Source organism: Schistocerca americana, chromosome 4 (genome assembly GCF_021461395.2).
Source record: "Schistocerca americana isolate TAMUIC-IGC-003095 chromosome 4, iqSchAmer2.1, whole genome shotgun sequence".
Lineage (NCBI taxonomy): Eukaryota > Metazoa > Arthropoda > Insecta > Orthoptera > Acrididae > Schistocerca > Schistocerca americana.
In genome coordinates, this window is record NC_060122.1 from 775,780,836 (window position 1) to 775,806,364 (window position 25,529).

At 41.6% G+C, this 25,529-nt stretch overlaps 1 protein-coding gene and 1 pseudogene across 1 annotated transcript in view; one reads left to right on the top strand and one right to left on the bottom strand.

The window, feature by feature from the left end:
* Nucleotides 1–25,529, top strand: part of LOC124613233 (cilia- and flagella-associated protein 36) — a 148,926-nt gene that overhangs the window by 111,255 nt on the left and 12,142 nt on the right. The window contains exons 2-6 of the mRNA XM_047141907.1: nt 5,362–5,429; nt 9,253–9,357; nt 9,453–9,649; nt 19,394–19,548; nt 19,620–19,690. Of these exons, the coding sequence (XP_046997863.1) occupies nt 5,362–5,429; nt 9,253–9,357; nt 9,453–9,649; nt 19,394–19,548; nt 19,620–19,690 (596 nt within the window). The remainder of the gene's footprint in view (nt 1–5,361; nt 5,430–9,252; nt 9,358–9,452; nt 9,650–19,393; nt 19,549–19,619; nt 19,691–25,529) is intronic.
* LOC124614103 lies at nt 18,838–18,955 on the bottom strand (annotated as a pseudogene).

The window sequence follows — 25,529 nt, forward strand, 5'->3', positions numbered from 1 at the left end:
TGATTTTTATATTATTGTATTGCTGTCTTTTTCTGAGCATATTTGTACTCTCTTCGTCGGTCGATAAGTTGAAGTACTTCTTTTACCCAAGGTTCCTTCACAGTTATCTTCCTAATACCTGTGTTCGTCTTTCCAAAACTCTGATTGATCTCTTTAGAGATCTCTTTAGAGATGTCGACTGCCTTACCTACTGCGTTGTGCGTTATCGCAGTACCCACATCTTTAATGAATAGCAAACTTCTCTCATTCTTTCTCAATATATTATCCCACTTTCTTCCACACTGATACAGCCGTACGGTTCTCTTAAACTTCAGTCTGCTCTTCATAATTATTTCTGGCCTATTTTATTTTGTCTACCCTGTGTACAATCATGGTTCACTTATAATCTTCACTGTACAAACGAATAGTTTAATAATTTTAATAACATGCACGTATTTTATAATTTTTAGAAACTATGTCTGCATATTTTATGAATGCTGTCAGCTGAAGAGCGACAGTGTCCAGTTGCCAGTCAATAAACGAAAAAAAAAAAATTAGAAGCAGCGCAGTTATTTTATAGTCTACACTAACGTAGGGATCTCAAATAAGTTGGCATTCTTTGCAGTGACGAACGACGCTCTTCTTTCGCAGTAACATTCTCGATATCGTTTAAACGAAGAAGACAGTCACGGATATCGTTTAAACGAAAAAGACAGCCACGAAAAAAAAAATACGATCTATCAGATGGGTTCATATAATGCAGGCTTTGACGGACGGTATTAACTTCACTTAAAACTACCGGGCTGATAGACCCTGCCGATACGTAGACTTTCCCCTAACGTTTCGTCTCCTGCTGCGGGAGAGATCTTCAGAGGTCACGCGGTGAACTGCAGTCAGAAATCGAGGAAACACCGAATATACAGAGTGATCCATTGATAGTGACCGGGCCAAATATCTCACTAAATAAGCATCAAACGAAAAAACTACAAAGAACGAAACTCTTCTAGCTTGAAGGGGGAAACCAGATGGCGGTATGGTTGGCCCGCTAGATGGCACTGCCATAGGTCAATCGGATATCAACTGCGTTTTTTTAAAAATAGGAACCACCATTTTTATTACATATTCGTGTAGTACGTAAGGAAATATGAATGTTTTAGTTGGACCACTTCTTTCGCTTTGTGATAGATGGCGCTGTAATAGTCGCAAACGTATTAAGTACGTGGTATCACATAACATTCCGCCAGTGCGGACGTATTTGCTTCGTGATACATTACACGTGTTAAAATGGACCGTTTACCACTTGCGGAAAAGGTCGATATCGTGTTGATGTATGGCTATTGTGATCAAAATGCCCAACGGGCGTGTTCTATGTATGCTGCTCGGTATCCTGGACGACATCATTCAAGTGTCCGGACCGTTCGCCGGATAGTTACGTTGTTTAAGGAAACAGGAAGAGTTCAGCCACATGTGAAACGTCAACCACGACCTGCAACAAATGATGATGCCAAAGTGGGTGTTTTAGCTGCTGTCGCGGCTAATCCGCACATCAGTAGCAGACAAATTGCGCGAGAATCGGAAATCTCAAAAACATCGGTGTTGAGAATGCTACATCAACATCGATTGCACCCGTACTATATTTCTATGCACCAGGAATTGCATGGCGACGACTTTGAACGTCGTGTGCAGTTCTGCCACTGGGGACAAGAGAAATTACGGGACGATGACAGATTTTTTGCACGCGTTCTATTTAGCGACGAAGCGTCATTCATCAACAGCGGTAACGTAAACCGGCATAGTATGCACTATTGCGCAACGGAAAATCCACGATTGCTGCGACAAGTGGAACATCAGCGACCTTGGCGCGTTAATGTATGGTGCGGCATTATGGGAGGAAGGATAATTGGCCCCCATTGTATCGATGGCAATCTAAATGGTGCAAAGTTGCTGATTTCCCACGTAATAGTTCTACCGATGTTACGATGTTACTACAAGATGTATCACTGCATGACAGAACGGAGATGTACTTCCAACATGATGGATGTCCGGCACATAGCTCGTGTGAGGTTGAAGCGGTATTGAATAGCATATTTCATGACAGGTGGATTGGTCGTCGAAGCAACATACCACGGCCCGCACGTTCACCGGATCTGACATCTCCGGATTTCTTTCTGTGGGGAAAGTTGAAGGATATTTGCTATCGTCACGCATACACAGATATTTGGTACCAGTCCTCTTTGACACTAGTAATGATATTTTAACACTGTTCACAAAGTTAAATTTACAGTTCACAGTTCTGAGTTGTACGAGCTTGCGCGTAACCGTCGCGGCGCGACTGATTGTTGATAATTCGGAAACGCGATGATCGAACGCACGTCCTCACGCTGGCTACAAGACACTCGCACTTGTTTGTACTCTTTGTGGTAACTAATTTTTGCTGATTCACATTAGTTCATTCTGAGAGACGGAACACGACGCGGATGATTGATACTGTGCGGTACGACACGCAACGAGAGGATACACAAATACGTTATCAGCAGCACTGCTCATTTTTAAATTACTTCTTGACGCACTTTCCTCTGAATCATTTACTTATTTTATCACCTTACTGTAGTAACACTTATAGCAACACTTCAACTTCAATGCTAACAATGTCTTCACGTGCAGAGTTACACACTACACATCACAGTTCCGTGTCTCGCGCTCGACTCTGCAGACGCGGCTGCCCGCAAAGATACTCCACAAATAAGCCGGTGATATGACAATACGCTTACAAAGGCACTGTTCAAGCAAGTGGTGACTCCATTACGAGGTGGGCAGTGTTTACATGGAATGAACTGGCAAGTGGTGACTCCATTACGAGGTGGGCAGTGTTTACATGGAATGAACTGGGTCCTCTAGTCCAACTGAACCGATCATTGACCGGAAATACTAATGTTCGGCAACTCAGAGACCATTTTCAGTTATTCATGGACTTCATACACCAAAACAACGATGAAATTTTGACGGATGACAATGCGCCACGTCTCCGGGCCACAGTTGTTCGCGACTGGTTTGAAGAACGTTTTGGACACTTCGTGCGAATGATTTGGCATTTGGCCTCTCAGATCGCCAGACATGAATCCCATCGAACATTTATGGGACGTAGTCGAGAGGTCAGTTGGTGCACAGCATGCTGCACCGGCAGCACGTTCGCAGTTATGGAAGGCATTAGAGGCATCGTAGCTCGATATGTCTGCAGGTGACTCCGAACGGCTTGCTGAGTCCACACCACATCGAGCTGCTGGACTATGCCGGGACAAAGGATGTCCGACACGATATTAGGTGGTGTCCCGTAACTTTTGTCAAAAAATGGTTCAAATGGCTGTAAGCACTATCGGACTTAACATCTGATGTCATCACTCCCCTAGACTTAGAACTACTTAAACCTAACTAACCTAAGGACATCACACACATCCATGTCCGAGGCAGAATTCGAACCTGCGACCGTAGCAGCAGTGCGGTTCTCGGACTGGAGCGCCTAGAACCGGTCGGCCACAATGGCCGGCTGACTTTTGTCACCTCAATGTACATGCAGTATAGAGGCGTCACGTGACGTCAGCTAAGACACTATCTCTGGTAGTGCCAACATTCTCAAGTGAAAGTAATCGATCCTCAGTCTGTCAGTGCAAAGTCGAATCCATATATTTTCTAATTTAACACCTTCCTATTTTCTGTTAAAATGATCATGGTGTTTAAATCTCAATAGCTTATCTAAACAAGCGCATACTAATGCTGTGTCCTAGATATGATGTTCGTCTCACTGAATTTTATTTCATGATTACCCTCTTTGTAAGCATGATCCGCTACGGCAGACATCAATTCCTCTGATGTCCCACTAAAAACGTATTAACACTTGTTTTCGTGGTAACAATATACACTAGCCCAAAACTACAAGGAATTTTATATAAACCAAATGGTGTCTTATAATCTTTGCTGTTCTTAAATGCTCTTTTAGCTTCTTGCTGGGCCTGAAAACAGTTTCAACTCTGTACTTGCCAAAGACTTTCCCAATGCGATGTGTGGTCTTACTAATAAAAGGAAGAAAAACTATTCCGTTGGGAGGCCGTTCTTCCTCGTTGATCCTGATTCTCTCGCTGGTGAGAAGAGCTCGATCTGCATATTGTTAGAATAACCCTTCTTCTTAAAGGTCAAACGTAGGTGGTTGAGCTCGTCTTGTAAATAAAACGGTTCATAAATTCTGAAGGCTCCGTCCACCAAGGTTTAAGTAACACCTCTTTTTTTGTCTGGGTAGTGGTTAGAATCTTTATGAAGGTAACGATCGGTGCGTGTGGCTTTTCTATATTCCTTATGGCCCAACATACCGTCCACACGTTTGATTGCAGTCCAATCCAAAAAATTAAGTTGCCCGTTAGTTTCCGTCTCCATAGCAGACTGGACTTTTTGTTGATACTATTAAGATGTTCCAAGAAGGCATCCAACTCTTCTGCACTTCGTGTCCGTACTACGGAAGTATCAGCATAGCGATACCATCTATCTGGTATTTTAATGGCAGTCTGCAGTGCCCGTTGTTCAGAGAGCCTGTTGAGATTTACAGACACTGTAATAATTTTAACAGAAAAGAGGTAGGTGTCAAATTAGATAAAAAGTGTGTCAACTTTGCATCGACAGAATGACGATCGAGTATTTTTCAATCGAGAATGTTGTATCTACCAGAAATAGTCTCCTAGCCGGCATCAAGTGTTCGACCGTGGCGTCGTCTAACCAATATCTTCCGTGCTTTCTCGCGTTCTGAATGTAGTTCGCCGCTTCGCATCTGAGGATGTCCCTGCAACCGGAGACGAAATGTCCGAAGAAAGTTTTACATATCGACCACAGCCTGTCAGCCTGGAGATTTTTAATATTAGATGGAGCTTTGCAGTTCAGCCTTTTTCAAATACGTGAAGTCCCCCAGAGGTGAAACTCACGCTGTGTAAGAAAAAAAAGTCGTGTGAAACTTAATCTTTTGATTAGTAAGCTAAACCTATACTACCAAATCGTCCTCATTGTTTAACTTGCAGTTAACATTGATCCTTGAACCAATAAATGTTTCGATTTAGTAAGTAAAAGTTGACACAAAACTGCATATAAAAATATGAGGGACTAACAGAGATACTTAACTTTGCCGTTCTCACTGACAGAATGGACAATAACAGAAAACAGATGAGTCGATTTCTTGGTAATAGCGGAATTGTTTCCGTTAGTAATGCGCAGCAAGCATGATTGCAATAGACATCACTTTAAAGTACGTATTTATGACTAGTATTATAAGTAATTTTTGTGTTGTGCTTGTACATGACAGTTGATAATTAGGGAATTGCAACTGAGGCATTCTGCTTGTTACAGTTTTCGATACAGGAGACACAGAGCACGAAGAAGAATATCGAAAGGTTCACGATGAATACAAAGACTTGGTAAGGAACAATAACGTTACATCAGTCTGGCGACATTGCTTATTACGCACCACCACATGACGGTTTATTTAGAGAGCACATATTTTTTCCTTGATTTCATTGCCAAAAGACTTTCCCAAGACTAGGTTTTCTTTGCTGAAAGATATCTGATCTTGAAAAATGTGTAATCCAAACATAAGTCATTATAACACTGTCGTCAACCACTGCGACAGGTAATATGTTATTGCACATTGCACCAAATACGCGTTTGTTATTGGTATCTACAATCCTCTACTGCTTGTAACACTCAGTCACACCTAACTGACTCATCTTGTGTCCTAATTACTCCGTCTCACGTCATTATTAACATGCTAATCAGTATGCCAGCATGGTTTCAGAGCACAACATTACACTGAGACTGCTACTTTTCATCTTGTCAACCACATCATAAGTGCAGTTCACAATCAATCCAAAATTTCAGGTATTTTCTTAGATTTAACAGGCGGTTTTGATGTTATAGATCATACTATACTCTTAAAAAACTTGAGTGTTATGGTGTGTGAGGTCTGCCAAATGAGTGGCTGAAATCCGACTTAAGTAATCAATCTCAGGTTACAGAAGTCAGACACAGCCACGATAACACTATACACCACAGGGCTCTATCCAGGACCATTTATTTTTCTAGTATGCATTAATAATCTGCTCTCATGTGTTAATAATCTTCCCCCGTGCGTAAAGAATGCGGAAGCAGTACTATTTTCAGATGAGACCAGTCTCCTTATTATGCGAAAAATAGTAAAGATCTTACCACTGCTGAAGGTGTCATCACAGATGAAGTTCCAATGGCTCTATAGAAACAGGCTCGTCTTAAAACCACAAAAAACTTTCAGCCCCACCAAAATCAATATACTGAAAAGCCACCGATTCACATTAACAACCACAGAATTCAGAATGTCTCTGTGGCAAAGTTTTTATGCGTTTGCCTGTAAGCAGTGAAGCTCTCGCATAACATCCTTAAACTACCAACTCTCTAAATTAACATATGTAATCAAAGTACTATAGAGAAATACAACTCTTGAAACAGTAAAAGCGTGTATTTTTATCGGATACACTCACTATTAAGATATGGTGTTATCATTTGGGGAAATTTTCCTCCTGCTACAATAACATTCAGAAAACAAAAAAGAATAATCCGAATAACATAAAAAGCAACAATGGAAGTTCCTGTAAGCCTTCTTCAGAGATTTAAATAGTCTCCCTCGTCCTTGTATTTATAGACTAGAGATTGTGCTCTTTGTAAAAAAGAGTATGACGAAGAAAGAAAATCTCTTTATCCAAAACACTGCTGTGCATGAGCAACATACTAGGTTAAGGAAAATATCAATGTAAATTATTCCAGCAAAAGTCTATCTCAAAATTGTGCTTCTCACTCTGGTACAACAATTTACAATAAGCTTCTGGTAAACCTTCCGGGATGTAAGGTCGTGGTCCATGAAACTCTTTAGCTCCTAACGTTTCGTCCAGAGCTGCGCTGGACATCTTCATAGGGGTGTTTCTCCTCCGGTGAGTTTCATGGACCACGACCTTACATCCCGGAAGGTTTACCAGAAGATATGTCACCCGGTCGTGAAAGCCTTCATATTACAATAAGCTGCCAGAAACTACTAAGAATACCAAACACATAAATGCACTCAAAAAAAGATGCAAAATTTTTTTTATTTAAGAATTATTTTTTACAGGTTGTCAGATTATATGAGTAACAAACTTTTGCCTAATATTGTTATACTGTAAAATATGTCTATCGTCTGTAATACATTGCATGTATATAAGATTTACCGCACCAATAAATAAATAAATAGATAAATATCACTTGAATCTAAGGATCTTAGTCATGTCGAATTCTTAAACGACGAACTTAAATAAAATTCGTTTTTGACAAATCATCACAAAAGCGAACAGCTTGTGTCGTACTACGAGGGTCATTCAATAACTAACGAGATAAATTAGTCTGGACAAAAAAGCGTTTATTATTACAAAACAACACTTTTTCTACTTTTCAACATAATCACCTTGAACATTTATGCACTTGTTTCAATTGGCTACAAGCTTTTTTATTCCATTTCCACAGTCACACGGCGGTCGGCACGAATAACGTCATCAATTCCACTTTCAAGTGACCGAGTTGAAACTGCAACTGGTCGGCCAGAACGGTGTTCGTCAGTCACTGAGTAGCGACCACTTTTGATCTTCTCTACCCACATATAAAAACTTGCACGATTCATACAACCTTCACCATAAGGTTTAGGCATTCTACAGTATATAGTGACTAGTTTCTCGCCTTCGGCAAGTGAAAAACAAATAACAGAACGTTGTTCAACTCGCCATCTTGAAATGTATTTCTGAGGTTATAAAGAAAACAATGTTGATACATCAGCTGATCAGGGCACATCCCAGTGATTCCAACTTAAACCCATAAAAGTACTAAATATGCCCTACTAACGTTTTTTTCTCCAGACCAATTGGTCTCTTTAATTATTGAATGACCCTCGTATAACTGAACAATTTCCCTTTTGATACGATATGGATTCATGATTTAATTAGTTTATTATTAAAATAAGTTCCATAAAAACGAGAGCGATCGTAATAGTATGCAAAATAGGCAACCAAGTTACTAAGGCCAATCCCTTCAAATTATACTATATCTGTCTACTTAATTTTATCACCCTTGCGTAACGTCAAATGTCAAATATTTGCAGTTTCTTATTCGAAGAGTTCATGTGATCTGTATTTTACTTCCATACATTGCTGAGATTCAGATATGCTTTTCCAGGAATCTCTTCCTCAACTCCGAATTAATATTTGATACCAACGTTTGTCTTTGCCGGCTCCTGCGCCTGCTCCTGCTTATGATGCCTCATTTCCTCCAGCCATCTTTTCTAACCTCAATTCTTAGGTAGGAGAACATTACCGTTTCTCCCTCTACTGACGCATTCCCAACCCTGATGTTAAGAACGTCACACTTCTCCTTACTGTTTACGCTTTTACGTCTTTGTTTCGCTTACAGATAATCCACTTCAAGTATCTGATATTCCGCACTCCTATCCCAACAATGCCATTTTCGTTTTTCCTGATAACAACATCCTTCTGAGTAGTCCTCGCCCGGAGATCCAAACTGGGGACTATTTTATTTTGGCATATTTTTCACAAGATGATGCTACCATCGTTTAACCATACAGTGGAGCAGCATGCTCAGGGGAAAAATGACGTCTCTAGTTTCTCCTTGCTTTACCCCTCCGTAGCAAAACCACGTTGACTGAAGCTGCAACACCATATCAGTCAATCATTTTTATATATATTGCAGTTAAGTCAACAAAGTAAAGCAGAACCTCAAATATCTAAAACATTACGTGAAAATGACATAGTACAAAGAGAAAACACACTTAAAAACGGGAATCATTTCTCAAAACGCGTCGTGCAAAATATTAATAAAAGAAAATCGTGACTTGTAGCAGAAAACGTATCTGTAAAATAAAAAAAACCTCCGTTTTCACAGTAGCAGGCTTTCAAAAAGCCATTAAAGAACAAAATCAGAAAAGACTTTTTTTAAGTCATTATAATGGCTGCTAACCCATACATAAGAATGACCATTAATCTATTTCAAGCGTGATCAACCAGAAATAACATCGATAAAGTATGCATACAACTATAGTCCCACTGTAGGTAACTGTATTTGCCTTTATACTTCTTTAGAACGAACTATCAAAATAATGGAAACTAATTCATTTCTATAATTGTGTAGCTAGTAATTTATATAAAGTGAAATTAGCTAACTGTGTGCTTTCAGGTAGATGTTATGCTCCAAAGTCACATGGAAGATATTGGTATTACTCCAGAACAATTCGAAGAAGCTTGCGGTCAGAGGAATATCGGAAAAGTGAACTTCCACGAGGTCTGAGCTTCGTAAAGAACAGTAACTCTCAAATAATATATACAATCATAATGTAGATCTGTAAGATGGAAGAGACGTTCACGTTTCTGTTTTAGAGCCTTTTTGAACAAGTGTGGGCTGCCAACGATTACGAAATCTTCAAACGAATGATGATACAGAAGAATTTGGAGTTACAATTACAAGCATTGGAGATGATTCAGCAAAAATATGGTATCACTCCACAATCGTATTTACCCGATGACGAAACAAAATTGCCTGCAGAAGAAGCACAAATCATGGAAGAGGTTTTGAAGTAAGTGTTCCGATGGGTTTCTTGTCTTCTTAATTCTGGCTCTAATTTTCATTTTTTATGTCAATCCTAAATGTTACTTTAACGGTACTGTGCTACCCCATGGAATATCGTAAGGCTTTTCAATGTTAGTCACCTTTAATTCAATATTGAAGTATCGGATGCCTTAAATAGCAAAACTTAAAAATATTTCTATTACATTTAGTGAACAAATGTAATAAGCTATTAAAATATTCATGGTCATATTATGAAGTATACACAGGCTATTGTAATGAGGAGGTGACATGGACAAGCATAAGTATGTCCAGCTTCCAGTATAATAGAAGAAACGTCAGTAAATTTGATTTACATGTTGCCTCTCTTCCTAAGTTACACTTTTGCAACTAATATATTCGATTTTAATTATGCGTATGATTTTTTAACAAAAAGTGTGTCAATTTACAAATAACAGAGCTCCTCCTGGAACCATACAACAATAAAACAAACTTGACGGGTATTAATAATAACTTTGTTATATCTCATCAAAGACTTTCTTAACATCAGAAAGGAAGATAAGAGTTTAATGTCCTGACGACTACACTACACGAAGATGACGTGCTACAGACGCGAAATTTAACCGACAGGAAGAAGATGCTGTGAAACGCACATGATTAGCTTTTCAGAGCATTCGCACAAGGTTGGCGCCGGTGGCGACACCTACAACGTGCTGACATGAGGAAAGTTTCCAACCGATTTCTCATACACAAACAGCAGTTGACCGGCGTTGCCTGATGAAACGTTGTTTTGATGCCTCGTGTAAGGAGGAGAAACGAGTACCATCACGTTTCTGACTTTGATAAAGGTCGGATTGTAGCCTATCGCGAGTGCGGTTTATCGTGTCGCGACATTACTGCTCGCGTTGGTCTAGATCCAATGACTGTTAGCAGAATATGAAATCGGTAGGTTCTGGAGGGTAATACGGGATGACGTGCTGGATCCCAACGGCCTCGTATCACTAGCAGTCGAGATGACAGGCATCTTATCTGCATGGCTGTAACGGATCGTGCAGCCACGTCTCGATCTCTGAGTCAACAGATGGGGACGTTTGCAAGACAACAACCACCTGCAGGAACAATTCGGCGACGTTTGCAGCAGCATGGACTATCAGCTCGGAGACCATGGCTGCGGTTACCCTTGACGCTGCATCACAGACAGGGGCGCCTGCGATGGTGTACTCAACGTCGAACCTCAGTGCACCAATGGCAAAACGTCATTTTTTCGGATGAATCCAGGTTCTGTTTACAGCATCATGATGGTCGCATCCGTGTTTGGTGACATCGCGGTGAACGCACATTGGAAGCATGTACTCATCATCGCCATACTGGCGTATCACCTGGCGTGATGGTATGGGGTGCCACTGGTTACACGTCTCGGTCACCTCTTGTTCGCATTGACGGCACTTTGAAAAGTGGACGTTACATTTCAGATGTGTTACGACCCGTAGCTCTACCCTTCATTCAAGCCCTGCGAAACCCTACATTTCAGCAGGATAATGCACGACCTCATGTTGCAGGTCCTGTTCGGGCCTTTCTGAATACAGAAAATGTTCGACTGCTGCCCTGGCCAGCACATTCTCCATATCTCTCACCAATTGAAAACGCTGGTCAATGGTGGCCGAGTAACTGGCTCGTCACAATATGCCAGTCACTACTCTTGATGAACTGTGGTATCGTGTTTAAGCTGCATGGGCAGCTGTACCTGTACACGCCATCCAAGCTCTGTTTGACTCAATGCCCAGGCGTATCAGGGCCGTTACTGCGGCCAGAGGTGGTTGTTCTGGATACTGATTTCTGAGTATCTTGCGTGAAAGTGTAATCACATGTCAGTTCTAGTATAATATATTTGTCCAATGAATACCCGTGCATTTATTATTGGTGTAGCAATTTTAATGGCCAGTAGTGTAGATACAACTAGATAGAACACAAAATCGGGTTTGAAAAGGACACTGAAGTAAATCAGCAGTGCACTTTCCAAACAGCCATATCCGCATTTTGCTGAAGCGACGTGGTCGAAATAACAGACACCACTTTTTGATGCAGCAGCTGCATGCTTACTGAGTTGATAAAAGCCATGGGATATATCATGACATCGTGCCGGACTTACTTTTGCCCCTCGTAGTGCAGCAACTCGATGTGGCGTGGTCTCCACAAGTCGTTGGAAGTCCCCTGCATAAATATTGAGACGTGCTGCCTCTACAGCAGTCTATATTGCGGAAGTGTTGGACGTGCAAGATTTTGTGCACGATCCAACCTCTTGATTATGCCGCATAAATGTTCTATGGCATTCATGTCCGGCGAGCTGGGTGGCCAAATCATCTGTTCGAACTGTCCAGATTGTTCTTGAAACCAATCGCAAACAATTGTGGCTCGGTGGCATGACACATTGTCATCCATAAGAATTCGCCCGCTGTTTGGGACTATGAAGTCCGTGAAATGCTGCAAATTACAAACGGTCTCCAAGTAGCCGAACATAGCCATTTCAAGTCAATGACCGGTTCAGTTTGACCAGAGGACTCTGTCCATTCCATTTAAAACGCATTATGGAGCCACCAAAAGCTGGCAAAGTGCCGTGTTGAAAATTTGCGTCCATAACTTCGTGGGGTCTGAGCCACCTTCGAACCCTACCATCAGCTGTTACCAGCTCAAACTGAGGTTCATCTGACCAGGCCATGGGTTTCCAGCCGTCTAGGGCCCAACCGATATGGTCACGAGTCCAGAAGAGGCGCTGAAGGAGATGTGCTGTTAGCAGAGTCACTCGAGTCGGTCATCTGCTGCCATAATCCAATGACGCCAAATTTCGCCGTACTGTCCTAACGGATACGTTCGTCGTACGTCCCACGTTGATTTCAGCAGTTATTTCCAGCAGTGTTGCTTGTCTATTAGCACTAACAATTCTACGCAAACGTCGCTGCTCTCGGTCGTAAAGTGAAGGCCGTCGAACACTGCGTTGCCAGTGGTGAGGGGTAATGCCTGAACTTGGTATTCTCGGCACACTGTTGGCACTATGGGTCTTGGAACGTTGAATTACTTAACGATTTCCGAAATGGAATGTCCCTGCGTCTCGCTCCAACTACCATTTCACAGTGAAAGTCTGTTAATTCCCATCGTGAGGCCACATCACTTCGTAAACTTTTGCACATGAGTCACCTGAGTACAAGTGACGGTTCCACCAATGAACTGCTATTTTATACGTTGTGTACGCGATATTACCGCCATCTGTATACATGCATATCGGTGTCTCGTGACTTTGTCACTGAAGTGTATATACAGTATGATGCAAGAGACATTCAGACATCACCCGTAGTCGGGCACTGAAATAAATCCGATGGCGCAAGTGAAAATTTGTGCCAGACCGAGACTCGAACTCGGATCTCTCGCTTTACGCAACCGGTCACCTTAACCACTTCGGCTATCCAAGCAAGCTTTCCGTCCATTCCAAATTCTCAACTGTCGCAAATTACAAGTATAGCGTCTACTGTCCATTATCCTCATTGCCCACAGCTTCCATCTGACTCCCGCAAGAGTGCAGAGAAAGTGCGCCTCTGCAGTGGACATATCGTTTTTTTTGCTGTCAGATCTGATATATATATATATATATATATATATATATATATATTGTCTGTACTTTCTGAAAGAAAAGTAATATATAATATATATGCGCCTTGACGGTTCTAACAATACCGCCACTTGTAAAGTAGGTTAGAAATCAGATTAATAATGTTGCTCACGCAGCATATGTTCGCTTTATCGGACAACAACAAAGTTATTGACTGTGAATGGTATCGTCAGAATGGAAATAATGAAGTCACTGAAAAAAAGTCATTAATTTTGGCACTTATCTTGAATGGATTCCCACATACATTTCGTCGAAGTTGTTATGGCTCATCTTAGTGATTCCACTTTGACTGCTAGAAGGTCCAGAAGGTCCAGATCTGTATTTTAGCAATATTTGAAGACCTAACAAATGCGTTTTTCAGGAAATTCATAATGATCAAACAATCCCAGATCAGAACAATGGTATGGCAGAAATAATTTTTGGCTTGGTGTTCACGATCCACATTTTTATTAAACTTCTTGTAAATTCACATATACTTCTTAATTGTCATATCATCAAGAAAACAGTTTTGTATCAATCTTCACATATTTAATTTCCACTTTAACCAAACACAAGACTTTTTACAAAGCGAAATAACAACTTAACTTCTGTAAAGTGAAACAAAGACTGCTCTGTGCGCATTCGCTTCAAAACGGTGACAAAGTCAAAGATTATGACAGTCTCACAGAAATGAATACACACAATAACCATATCACTGTAATATATCGATACAGCGGAGTACCTATACATTAATAAAACCAAATGTGAATATTGTCACAAATATATGTTTGTTACTTCGCAGAAAAGTAGTACGATATTACAGGTATCGAGAACTGGGGTTGGAGTGCCGTAATGGTCACGTAAGTAAAGAACCATTACACGGTGAATAACGATACCTTCAGCGCGGATGCACACTACGTCCGAATGCCTGCGTGAATCAAGCGAAGCTGCGTGCAGTGAGATTAGCGGACATTTAACGATACACGTGAAGTGTGCTGCAAATGGAGAATTTGGGTTGGATGGAAAGCGTGAACGGATAGCCGAATCGGTTCAGGTGACTGCTCGCGTAAAGCGGGAAATCTGGGGTCGCGTCCCGGTCAGCACAAATTTTCACTGTCGCCATTGGATTGTGGCTGAGGTCTGAATTTCTCTTCTGTATCTAGTTGGGTGGATGGGGATTTGAACCTGAATGCGAGTGAATTGCGTTAGCCACTATGCCACCTCACTCTGTGTCCTTTTAAATCCATACAGACAGAATAGTATATTCCAGGCAGGTGGAGCAACAAAGTGTTGAATGCTATCTAGCAACAAATATTGATTTCAGAGATGCATAATTTAGAACTTCCTACGTGTATATTGGTTGTTTTATGTTTTTCTGTCCCACTCAAGTTACTTGTTTTAGTTTACTACGACTTATTCTTTTCTTTGCCGCTCCTCTTGGATCTAAGCATACAAACGGTCGCAGATATGCTGGTGATGGAGAAATTTTTTTAAGCAATTTAACATGAAGAGAAATTTTAGAATGATTCTTCCACGGGTTTTGCACTGCAACTGTAATAGGTATTCATGGCATATTTGAGTTAGCCTCAATTACTCCAGAAGATATACTAACTTCTGTGAGAATTGTGAATCCGGAAAGAAAGGTCGGAATGAATCCGAATTCCGAGGAAGCATTAAACAGCGTGCCGGTAGTAAGTGATTACGTTTACAGCAAGAGGTTATCCTCTCGAGTATTCAGAAATATCAACGTGATGCCAAGGTGAGCCAATGAAGTGGTTTCAAATAAAGCAGTAATGTGAAAGCTAGTACCACCACGGCTTGAGGACATTAAACTGCGGATAAGAAGCATGTGGGTGAATTCTGACTAGGGAAAAATTGTTTCAGCCAATATCGCAACAATATTTATTATTGACGACTGCTCTTGACAGCCGAAACTGTCATCCTATGGTCTTCAAAAATTTTTGGTTATAAATCATATTCAAATATGAGTTGATCATTCATGCACGTCACACGACATTATGTCATTACGCCACAATGATCATGTAAAATGGTGCAAGATATTTGAAATTCTAAGAAAAATTTAAGTAAGAAACCGGAAAGGATGGGTGATACACAAAATGTGGAAGAACCAAGAGGGAACAATAAGAGTGGAAGATCAAGAAGAAAGTACTTGGATTAAAAGGAGTGTAAGACAGGGCCGTAGTCTTTCTCCCCTACTGTTCAATCTAAACATCAAACAAACAATGACGGAAATAAGAGAAAGGATCAAGAGTGGGCTTAAGATACAGAGAGAAAACCTACCAATGATAAGCGTCTGCTGATGATATTGTTATTCTTATTGAAGTGAAGACGAATTACAGGATCTGTTCAATGGAATGAACAGTTCAATGGGCACAGAATATGGATTGAAAATAAAGTGGAGAAAACAAAATTAATGAGAAACATAAAAAATGAGAATAGCGAGAAACTTAACGTGAATATCGATGACTACAAAGTAGACGAAGTTGAAAATTTCTGCTACTCTGAAAACAAAAGTAACCCGTAATGGAGGAAGCAAGGAGGACTAAAAAGCAGACTAGCAACGGCAAGAAATACATTCCTGACCAAGAGAATCTGCTATTATCCAACATGGCCCTAATTTGAGGAGGCTCAAATGGTTCAAATGGCTCTAAGCACTATGGGACTTACCATCTGAGGTCATCAGTCCCATAGACTTAGAACTACTTAAACCTAACTAACCTAAGGACATCACACACATACATGCCCGAGGCAGGAATCGAACCTGCGACCGTAGCAGCAGCGCGGCCACAGTGGCTGGCAATTTGAGGAGGAAATTTTGAGAATGTACGTTTGGAGCTCAGCATTGTGTGGTAGTGAAACATGCACTGTGGGGAGCCGAAAAAGAAGTGAAATCAAAGCGTTTGAGATGTGAGCTACGGAACAATGTAGAAAATTTGGCGGTCTGATAAGGTCGGCGAGGGAAGGAATATATGGAAAGCACTGACAAGACGAAGGAACAGGATGGTAGGAGATCTGTTAAGACACTAAGGGATAACTTCCATGGTACTGGAGGGTGCTGTAGAGGGTAAGAAATGTATAAAAACACAGGAACTGTAAACATCCAGCGAATAATTGAGGACATAGGTTGCAAGTGCTACTCTGAAATGACATGGATGGCACAGGAATCTACATAAATGATCTTTTGGATAGGATGGATATCAATGTGCGGCTGTTTGCTGATGATGCTGTGGTGTACGGGAGGGTGTCGTCGTTGGTGAGTGTAGGAGGATACAAGATGACTTGGGCAGGATTTTTAACTGATGTAAAGAAAGGCAACTAACTCTAAATATACACTCCTGGAAATTGAAATAAGAACACCGTGAATTCATTGTCCCAGGAAGGGGAAACTTTATTGACACATTCCTGGGGTCAGATACATCACATGATCACACTGACAGAACCACAGGCACATAGACACAGGCAACAGAGCATGCACAATGTCGGCACTAGTACAGTGTATATCCACCTTTCGCAGTAATGCAGGCTGCTATTCTCCCATGGAGACGATCGTAGAGATGCTGGATGTAGTCCTGTGGAACGGCTTGCCATGCCATTTCCACCTGGCGCCTCAGTTGGACCAGCGTTCGTGCTGGACGTGCAGACTGCGTGAGACGACGCTTCATCCAGTCCCAAACATGCTCAATGGGGGACAGATCCGGAGATCTTGCTGGCCAGGGTAGTTGACTTACACCTTCTAGAGCACGTTGGGTGGCACGGGATACACGCGGACGTGCATTGTCCTGTTGGAACAGCACGTTCCTTTGCCGGTCTAGGAATGGTAGAACGATGGGTTCGATGACGGTTTGGATGTACCGTGCACTATTCAGTGTCCCCTCGACGATCACCAGTGGTGTACGGCCAGTGTAGGAGATCGCCCCCCACACCACGATGCCGGGTGTTGGCCCTGTGTGCCTCGGTCGTATGCAGTCCTGATTGTGGCGCTCACCTGCACGGCGCCAAACACGCATACGACCATCATTGGTACCAAGGCAGAAGCGACTCTCATCGCTGAAGACGACACGTCTCCATTCGTCCTTCCATTCACGCCTGTCGCGACACTACTGGAGGCGGGCTGCACGATGTTGGGGCGTGAGCGGATGACGGCCTAACGGTGTGCGGGACTGTAGCCCAGCTTCATGGAGACGGTTGCGAATGGTCCTCGCCGATACCCCAGGAGCAACAGTGTCCCTAATTTGCTGGGAAGTGGCGGTGCGGTCCCCTACGGCACTGCGTAGGATCCTACGGTCTTGGCGTGCATCCGTGCGTCGCTGCGGTCCGGTCCCAGGTCGACGGGCACGTGCACCTTCCGCCGACCACTGGCGACAACATCGATGTACTGTGGAGACCTCACGCCGCACGTGTTGAGCAATTCGGCGGTACGTCCACCCGGCCTCCCGCATGCCCACTATACGCCCTCGCTCAAAGTCCGTCAACTGCACATACGGTTCACGTCCACGCTGTCGCGGCATGCTACCAGTGTTAAAGACTGCGATGGAGCTCCGTATGCCACGGCAAACTGGCTGACACTGACGGCGGCGGTGCACAAATGCTGCGCAGCTAGCGCCATTCGACGGCCAACACCACGGTTCCTGGTGTGTCCGCTGTGCCGTGCGTGTGATCATTGCTTGTACAGCCCTCTCGCAGTGTCCGGAGCAAGTATGGTGGGTCTGACACACCGGTGTCAATGTGTTCTTTTTTCCATTTCCAGGAGTGTAGATAAATGTAAATTAATACAGATGAATAGTAAAAAGAATCCCGTAATGTTTGAATACTCCATTAGTAGCGTAGCGCTTGACACACTCACGTCGATTAAATATTTGGGCGTAACATTGCAGGGCGATATGAAGTGGGACAAGCATGTAATGGCAGTTGTGGGGAAGGCGGATAGTCGTCTTCGGTTCATTGGTAGAATTTTGGGAAGATGTGGTTCATCTGTAAAGGAGACCGCTTGTAAAACACTAATACGACCTATTCTTGAGTAATGCTCGAGCGTTTGAGATCCCTATCAGGTCGGATTGAGGGAGGACATAGAAGAAATTCAGAGGAGGGCTGCTAGATTTGTTACTGGTAGGTTTGATCATCACGCGAGTGTAACGGAAATGCTTCAGGAACTCGGGTGGGAGTCTCTAGAGGAAAGGAGAAGTTCTTTTCGTGAATCGCTACTGAGGAAATTTAGAGAAACAGTATTTGAGGCTGACTGCAGTACAATTTTACTGCCGCCAACTTACATTTCGCGGAAAGGCCACAAAGATAAGATAATAGAGATAGGGCTCGTACAGAGGTATATATATCTCTCTCTCTCCGTCTTCAGGCTACAAGTGGCCCATCGGGACCATCCGACCGCCGTGTCATCCTCAGATGAGGATGTGGATAGGAGGGGCGTGTGGTCAGCACACCACTCTCCCTGTCGTTATGATGGTTTTCTTTGACCGTAGCCGCTACTATTCGGTCGAGTAGCTCCTCAGTTGGCATCACGAGGCTGAGTGCACCCCGAAAAATGGCAACAGCGCATGGCGGCCTGGACGGTTACCCATCCAAGTGCCGGCCACGCCCAACAGCGCTTAACTTCGGTGATCTGACGGGAACCGGTGTACCCACTGCTGCAAGGCCGTTGCCTACAGAGGTATATAGGCAGTCATTTTTCCCTCGTTCTGTTTGGGAGTGGAATAGGGAGAGAAGATGCTAGTTGTGGTACGAGGTACCCTCCGCCACGCACCGAATGGTGGATTGCGTAGTATGTATACAGATGTAGATCGCTGGAGAGGGATAACCAATCTGCTCCAGACTGTGACGTGACCGTACTTAAGTGGCGCTGAGATTTTATTCCTTGTTGTCTGCAACAGCACTCTCTAATGTTTGGCAAAATAGGTGTCTGTGCCGTCTCTGCCGCCGTGTGCTAGTGAACCTCAGCCCCTCCACAATTCCTATCACTGTGCGGAGGTAACTTCTGATGTGACACGCACTGCAGCTGCGTGCAGTGCTGTGAAATGGTCGTGTGATACCATACACTTCCTCTCTTTGCTCCACAACACGAGACACTCACCTTGTCGGCAGGAAGACGGTGGAGGAGTACAAGACGGCCAGCGCCATTGCCGACGAGGGGACGCGCGAGCTGGAGCAGAGCCTCATATCGGAGGAGCGGCAGCGCCTGGAAGCGGAGTGCCGCCGCGAGAAGAGCCTGCTGCAGTCGGCCATCCTGCAGACCGCGGGTACGTGTCGCGCGGGGACACCGACACAGCCGTGTCCTGGCAGTAAAAGCTAACGTTCCAATCCTTTTCAGAAGCTGACGCCGAGCTACCAGGGGCGGACCGGGCACCTGCTGCCGAAACGATCAGCAATACTGCGGTAGTGGTAAGTGGCCATTGGCGCCTTGCTCTGCCGTCTTCTGGTGAGACCTGTAAGATTAGATTAGATTAGATTAATTACTCATTCCATATACCCATAAAAGACAGAATCCTCCTGGGTGTGGAACATGTCAGATAAACACATTACAAACATGTAATTAGAAAAACTTGAGTTTCATTAATTTTAATGATCCTCAGTCAATATATTTGTTGTTGTGGTCTTCAGTCCTGAGACTGGTTTGATGCAGCTCTCCATACTACTTCATCCTGTGCAAGCTTCTTCATCTCCCAGTACCTACTGCAGCCTACATCCTTCTGAATCTGCTTCGTGTATTCATCTCTTGGTCTCCCTCTACGATTTTTACCCTCCACGCTGCCCTCCAGCACTAAATTGGTGATCCCTTGATGTCTCAGAACATGTCCTACCAACCGATCCCTTCTTCTAGTCAAGTTGTACCATAAATTTTTCTTCTCCCCAATTCTATTCACTACCTCCTCATTAGTTATATGATCTACCCATCTAATCTTCAGCATTCTTCTGTAGCACCACATTTCAAAAGCTTCTATTCTCTTCTTGTCTAAACTATTTATCGTCCACGTTTCAATTCCATACATGGCTACACTCTATATAAATACTTTCAGAAACGACTTCCTAACACTTAAATCAATATTCGATGTTAACAAATTTCTCTTCTTCAGAAACGCTTTCCTTGCCATTGCCAGTCTACATTTTATATCCTCTCTACTTCGACCATCATCAGTTATTTTGCTCCCCAAATAGCAAAACTCGTTTACTACGTTAAGTGTCTCATTTCCTAATCTAATTCCCTCAGCATCACCCGACTTAATTCGACTACATTCCATTATCCTTGTTTTGCTTTTGTTGGTGTTCATATTATACCCTCCTTTCAAGACACTGTCCATTCCGTTCAACTGCTCTTCCAAGTCCTTTGCTATTTCTGACAGAATTACAATGTCGTCGGTGAATCTCAGAGTTTTTATTTCCTCTCCATGGACTTTAATACCTACTCCGAACTTTTCTTTTGTTTCCTTTACTGCTTGCTCAATATACAGATTCAATAGCATCGGGGAGAGGCTACAACCCTGTCTCACTCCCTTCCCAACCGCTGCTTCCCTTTCATGCCCCTCGACTCTTATAACTGCCCTCTGGTTTCTGTACAAATTGTAAGTAGCCTTTCGCTCCTGTATTTTACCCCTACCACCTTCAGAATCTGAAAGAGAGTATTCCAGTCAACATCGTCAAAAGCTTTCTCTAAGTTTACAAATGCTAGAAACGTAGGTTTGCCTTTCCTTAATCTTTCTTCTAAGATAGGTCGTAGGGTGAGTATTGCCTCACGTGTTCCAAAATTTCTATGGAATCCAAACTGATTATCCCCGAGGTTGGCTTCTACCAGTTTTTCCATTCATCTGTAAAGAATTCGCCTTAATATTTTGCAGCTGTGACTTATTAAACTAATAGTTCGGTAGTTTTCACATCTGTCAACACCTGCTTTCTTTGGGGTTGGAATTACTGTATTATTCTTGAAGTCTGAGGGAATGTAGCCTGTCTCATACATCTTGCTCACCAGATGGTAGAGTTTTGTCAGGACTGGCTCTCCCAAGGCCTTCAGTAGTTCTAATGAAATGTTGTCTACTCCCGGGGCCTTGTTTCGACCCAGGTCTTTCAGTGCTCTGTCAAACTCTTCACGCAGTATCGTGTCACCCATTTCATCTTCATCTACATCCCCTTCCATTTCCATGATATTGTTCTCAAGTACATTGCCCCTGTATAGGTCCTCTATATACTCCTTCCAGTTTTCTGCTTTTCCTTCTTTGCTTAGAACTGGGTTTCAATCTGAGCTCTTGATATTCATTGAAGTGGTTCTCTTTTCTCAGTCAATAACCAGTAAAATTATGTACATGAATTGTATTTAAACTTCTAATATTTACAGGTTTAATACTTACATCTGCTTTCATTAAATCCATCATTCAGACGTTTGCTAGTTTCTTGGCTATTACAGCCAAGTATTGTCAAAAATTAAGGTAAATTATTCATTTCAGTAACCCTCAGTTAAGAACAGTCAAATTATGTACAAGATTTAAAATTAAACTTCCACTATTTGCAGACTTAAGACTTACATCTGCCTTCCATACATCCATCATTCACACAGTAGGTAGTTACTTGGCTGTTACAACCAAGTATTGTCAAAAATTAAAGTATAATAAATTTTCATTAAAATGGTCTACTGCACTTGTTCAGAAACTCATGGATGGAATAGAAGGAGTTGGCAACCAAAAATTCTTTTAAATTATATTTAAATTGTGCCTTGTCTGAAACTAAACTCTTAATGGTTGCTGATAGCTTATTGAAAATATGCGTTGCTGAGTACTGGGCTCCTTTCTGGGCAAGAGTAAGTGATTTTAAATCTTTATGTTTATTGTTCTTATTCCTACTATTGATACTGTGTACTAAGCAGTTAGTTGGAAAAAAACATGTATTATTTACAACAAACTTCATTAAGGAATAAATATACCGAGAAGCTGTGGTTAATATGCCCAATTCTTTGAATAGGTTTCGACATAATGTTGCTGGATTTACACAACTCATTTCTCTTATTATACGCTTCTGTACTCTAAAATTTTTTTCTCTGTTTGTGGAGTTACCCCAAAATATAATACCATATGACATAATGGAATGAAAACAAGGAAAATATGCCAGTTTTTTTATATTTATATCTTCTATGTCTGACATCATTCGCATTGCAAACACAGACTTGTTTAGGCGCTTTAGCAGTTCGTTAGTATGTTGCTCCCAACTGAATTTGTTATCAAGTTGTAATCCCAAGAACGTTACACTCTCAACTTCTCCTATTTCCGTGTCATCATATTTTATACACACATCAGAAGGAAATCTCTTGGAAGTTCTGAACTGCATATAGTGGGTCTTTTCAAAGTTTAATGACATTGAATTGGCTATAAACCACTTATTAATATCAGTAAAAATTTGATTAGCTGCCGTTTCTAAATTTATATTTGATTTACTATTTATTGCAATGTTTGTATCATCTGCAAATAAGACAAACTTGGCATCTGCTAATGTAACAGCTGACAGGTCATTAATATACACAAGAAACAGTAGTGGACCTAGTATGGAACCTTGGGGAACACCACATGTAATTTCTTCCCAGTCAGATGATGTCTGATTGTCTGCTGTTGAAGTGTTATGTAATGACACTCTTTGTTTTCTGTTAGTAAGATATGACTGATACCAGTTTGGAGCAATACCAGTGATGCCATAATATTTTAATTTACTTAAAAGAATGCTGTGATTCACACAGCCGGCTGGAGTGGCCGTGCGGTTCTAGGCGCTACAGTCTGGAACCGAGCGACCGCTCCGGTCGCAGGTTCGAATCCTGCCTTGGGCATGGATGTGTGTAATGTCCTTAGGTTAGTTAGATTTAATTAGTTCTAAGTTCTAGGCGACTGATGACCTCAGAAGTTAAGTCGCATAGCGCTCAGAGCCATTTGAACCATTTTTTGTGATTCACACAATCAAACGCCTTTGACAGATCACAGAATATGCTAGTTGCCTTTAATTTGTTGTCCAATGAATTAAGGACATTTTTGCTGTAAGTATAAATAGCTTTCTCAATATCAGAACCCTTAAGAAACCCAAACTGTGAATTTGACAGTATGTTATTTCCACTAAGGTGCTTAAGTAGCCCCTTGAACATAATATTTTCAAAGATTTTTGAAAAAGCTGGCAAAAGTGAGATTGGTCGGTAATTTGATGGCATTTCTTTGTCCACTTTCTTGTGGAGAGGTATAGCTTCACATGAAAGGGGACAAAGAAATGCCGCCAAATTACCTACTGTAACTGTTAGGATACCCAGCACTAATGGAATAAAAAATCACTCATATTCGCTAATAAGCTCACGGTTAAAATACACCATCTGGTCAAATGTATATGGACCTGTGTCAATAGAATTTAATGTCGGGACTTGGAATAGACAGTGTATTGAAACTGGCTACTTGGAATCTCTGCAATCTCAAAGATAAAGAACTAGAACTAAAAAATGAACTAAATTTACAAAATATTGACATGGCCGAAATCAAAATGAAATCGAGAGGTTCCACAACAGTAAATGGGTATGACATTATTTACAGCGGAATTCCTCAAAAGGAAAGGCCCCATGCTGAAGTTGCTGCTCTATGGCAGAAGACTTTAACAAAGTACACTATCACACCGTCATCAGTGAATTGTGGTCAGAATAATGGCATCAACAGGTTATCCATCGGTAATTGTACTTCCCAGTAGAAGGATGGGATGATTAACTCTGAAGAGTTCTATGATACCTTGCAAAGAACCCTATTTAACATAAACAGAAAGATTGCTTGATAATAGCAGGAGATTTAAATACAAGGGTGGGTAACACCCATGTAGTTAATATCGTTGATTCAGGAGGGGAAAACGTAATATAATAATGGATATAGGTAGAAGGCGATCTCATTGAATAATGAGGTAAGTATAACAAACACAGTCTTCAGGCATAAACAGATGCACAAATATAACTGGCCAATTAGAGGCTCTCCCACAATTATAGACTACATAATTTCAAATAATAAGACCTGGTCTTTAGTGCAAGACATAAGGATCTTCAGAGGACCACATGCCTCTTCAGATAATTTCTTACTCGTCTCGAAAATAAAACTACTTAAAAATGGAATAAATAATTCCTTCTATGACCACAAAGAACAGTATAAATACACTTTTCGGAACACAAGATGTCATGAAACTACAATAGATTACATTTTTACAAACAGTAATATCCATCCTCAGCCAGTGCTAGATTTTAGGACTTAAAACTCTGCCAACGTACGGAGTCATCACAGGCAGCTCTTGGCAAAAATCTGATTGCATGTTGGAAGGCACAAAATTGCTAAAGCACCATCCTTGTAAAAAGAAAAATTTAATATTGAGTCATTATGGAATGAATTTACGAAAATTTTATGCGATTGTCAGCGAAAATAAAAGAGAACCCGTTAAGGAGAGGATAATGTAGATCAGCCTGGGAGAAAATTAAAGAAAGTGCTGATGCAGCAGCTCAAGAAGCCGTGGGTACAAGTATTAGAAGGAAAGAGAGGAAAACAAACGGAACACCATGATTTTGCTAAAATGTTAAAGAAATTTGTAAAAAAAAGAGGTGTAACTACTTGTAATATGAAACACACAAAACATAAGAGTCTTATGAAGATTAAAAAAAAAAAAACTCATAATGAGACAAAATCGCTAGTGAATCGTTTTAAACAGGAACACTGGGAAACCTTTTCTAAAAATTTAGATCATAACTTTTGTGGGTTGCAGAAACAAATTTGGCGAATGAGATTACAGCAGAGGAAAGAGTTAGTTATACGAAATTTTGAAAGTGAACGATGTAAATTAGGAATCATGGGTTAAATACTTAGCAAAGTTGTATAAAGGTAAAAAGTCACCAGCAAACTAAGAGAGATCCAATATCAGTATGCGAGTAAATGATGAAGTAATTGTTTCACATGCAGAGGTAGAAGAATCTTTAAATCTGTCGAAAAATAGGAAGTTTTTCCATTCGTCTGTAAAGAATTCGTGTTAGTATTTTGCAGCCATGACATGAAAATGATAGTTTGGTAATTTACACACCTGTCAACACTTGCTTTCTTTGGGATTGGAATTGTTATATTCTTCTTGAAGTCTGAGGGTATTTCGCCTGTCTCATACATCATGCTCACCAGATGGTAGAGTTTTGTCAGAGCTGGCTCTCCCAAGGTTATCAGTAGTTCTAATGGCATGTTGTCTACTCCTGGGGCCT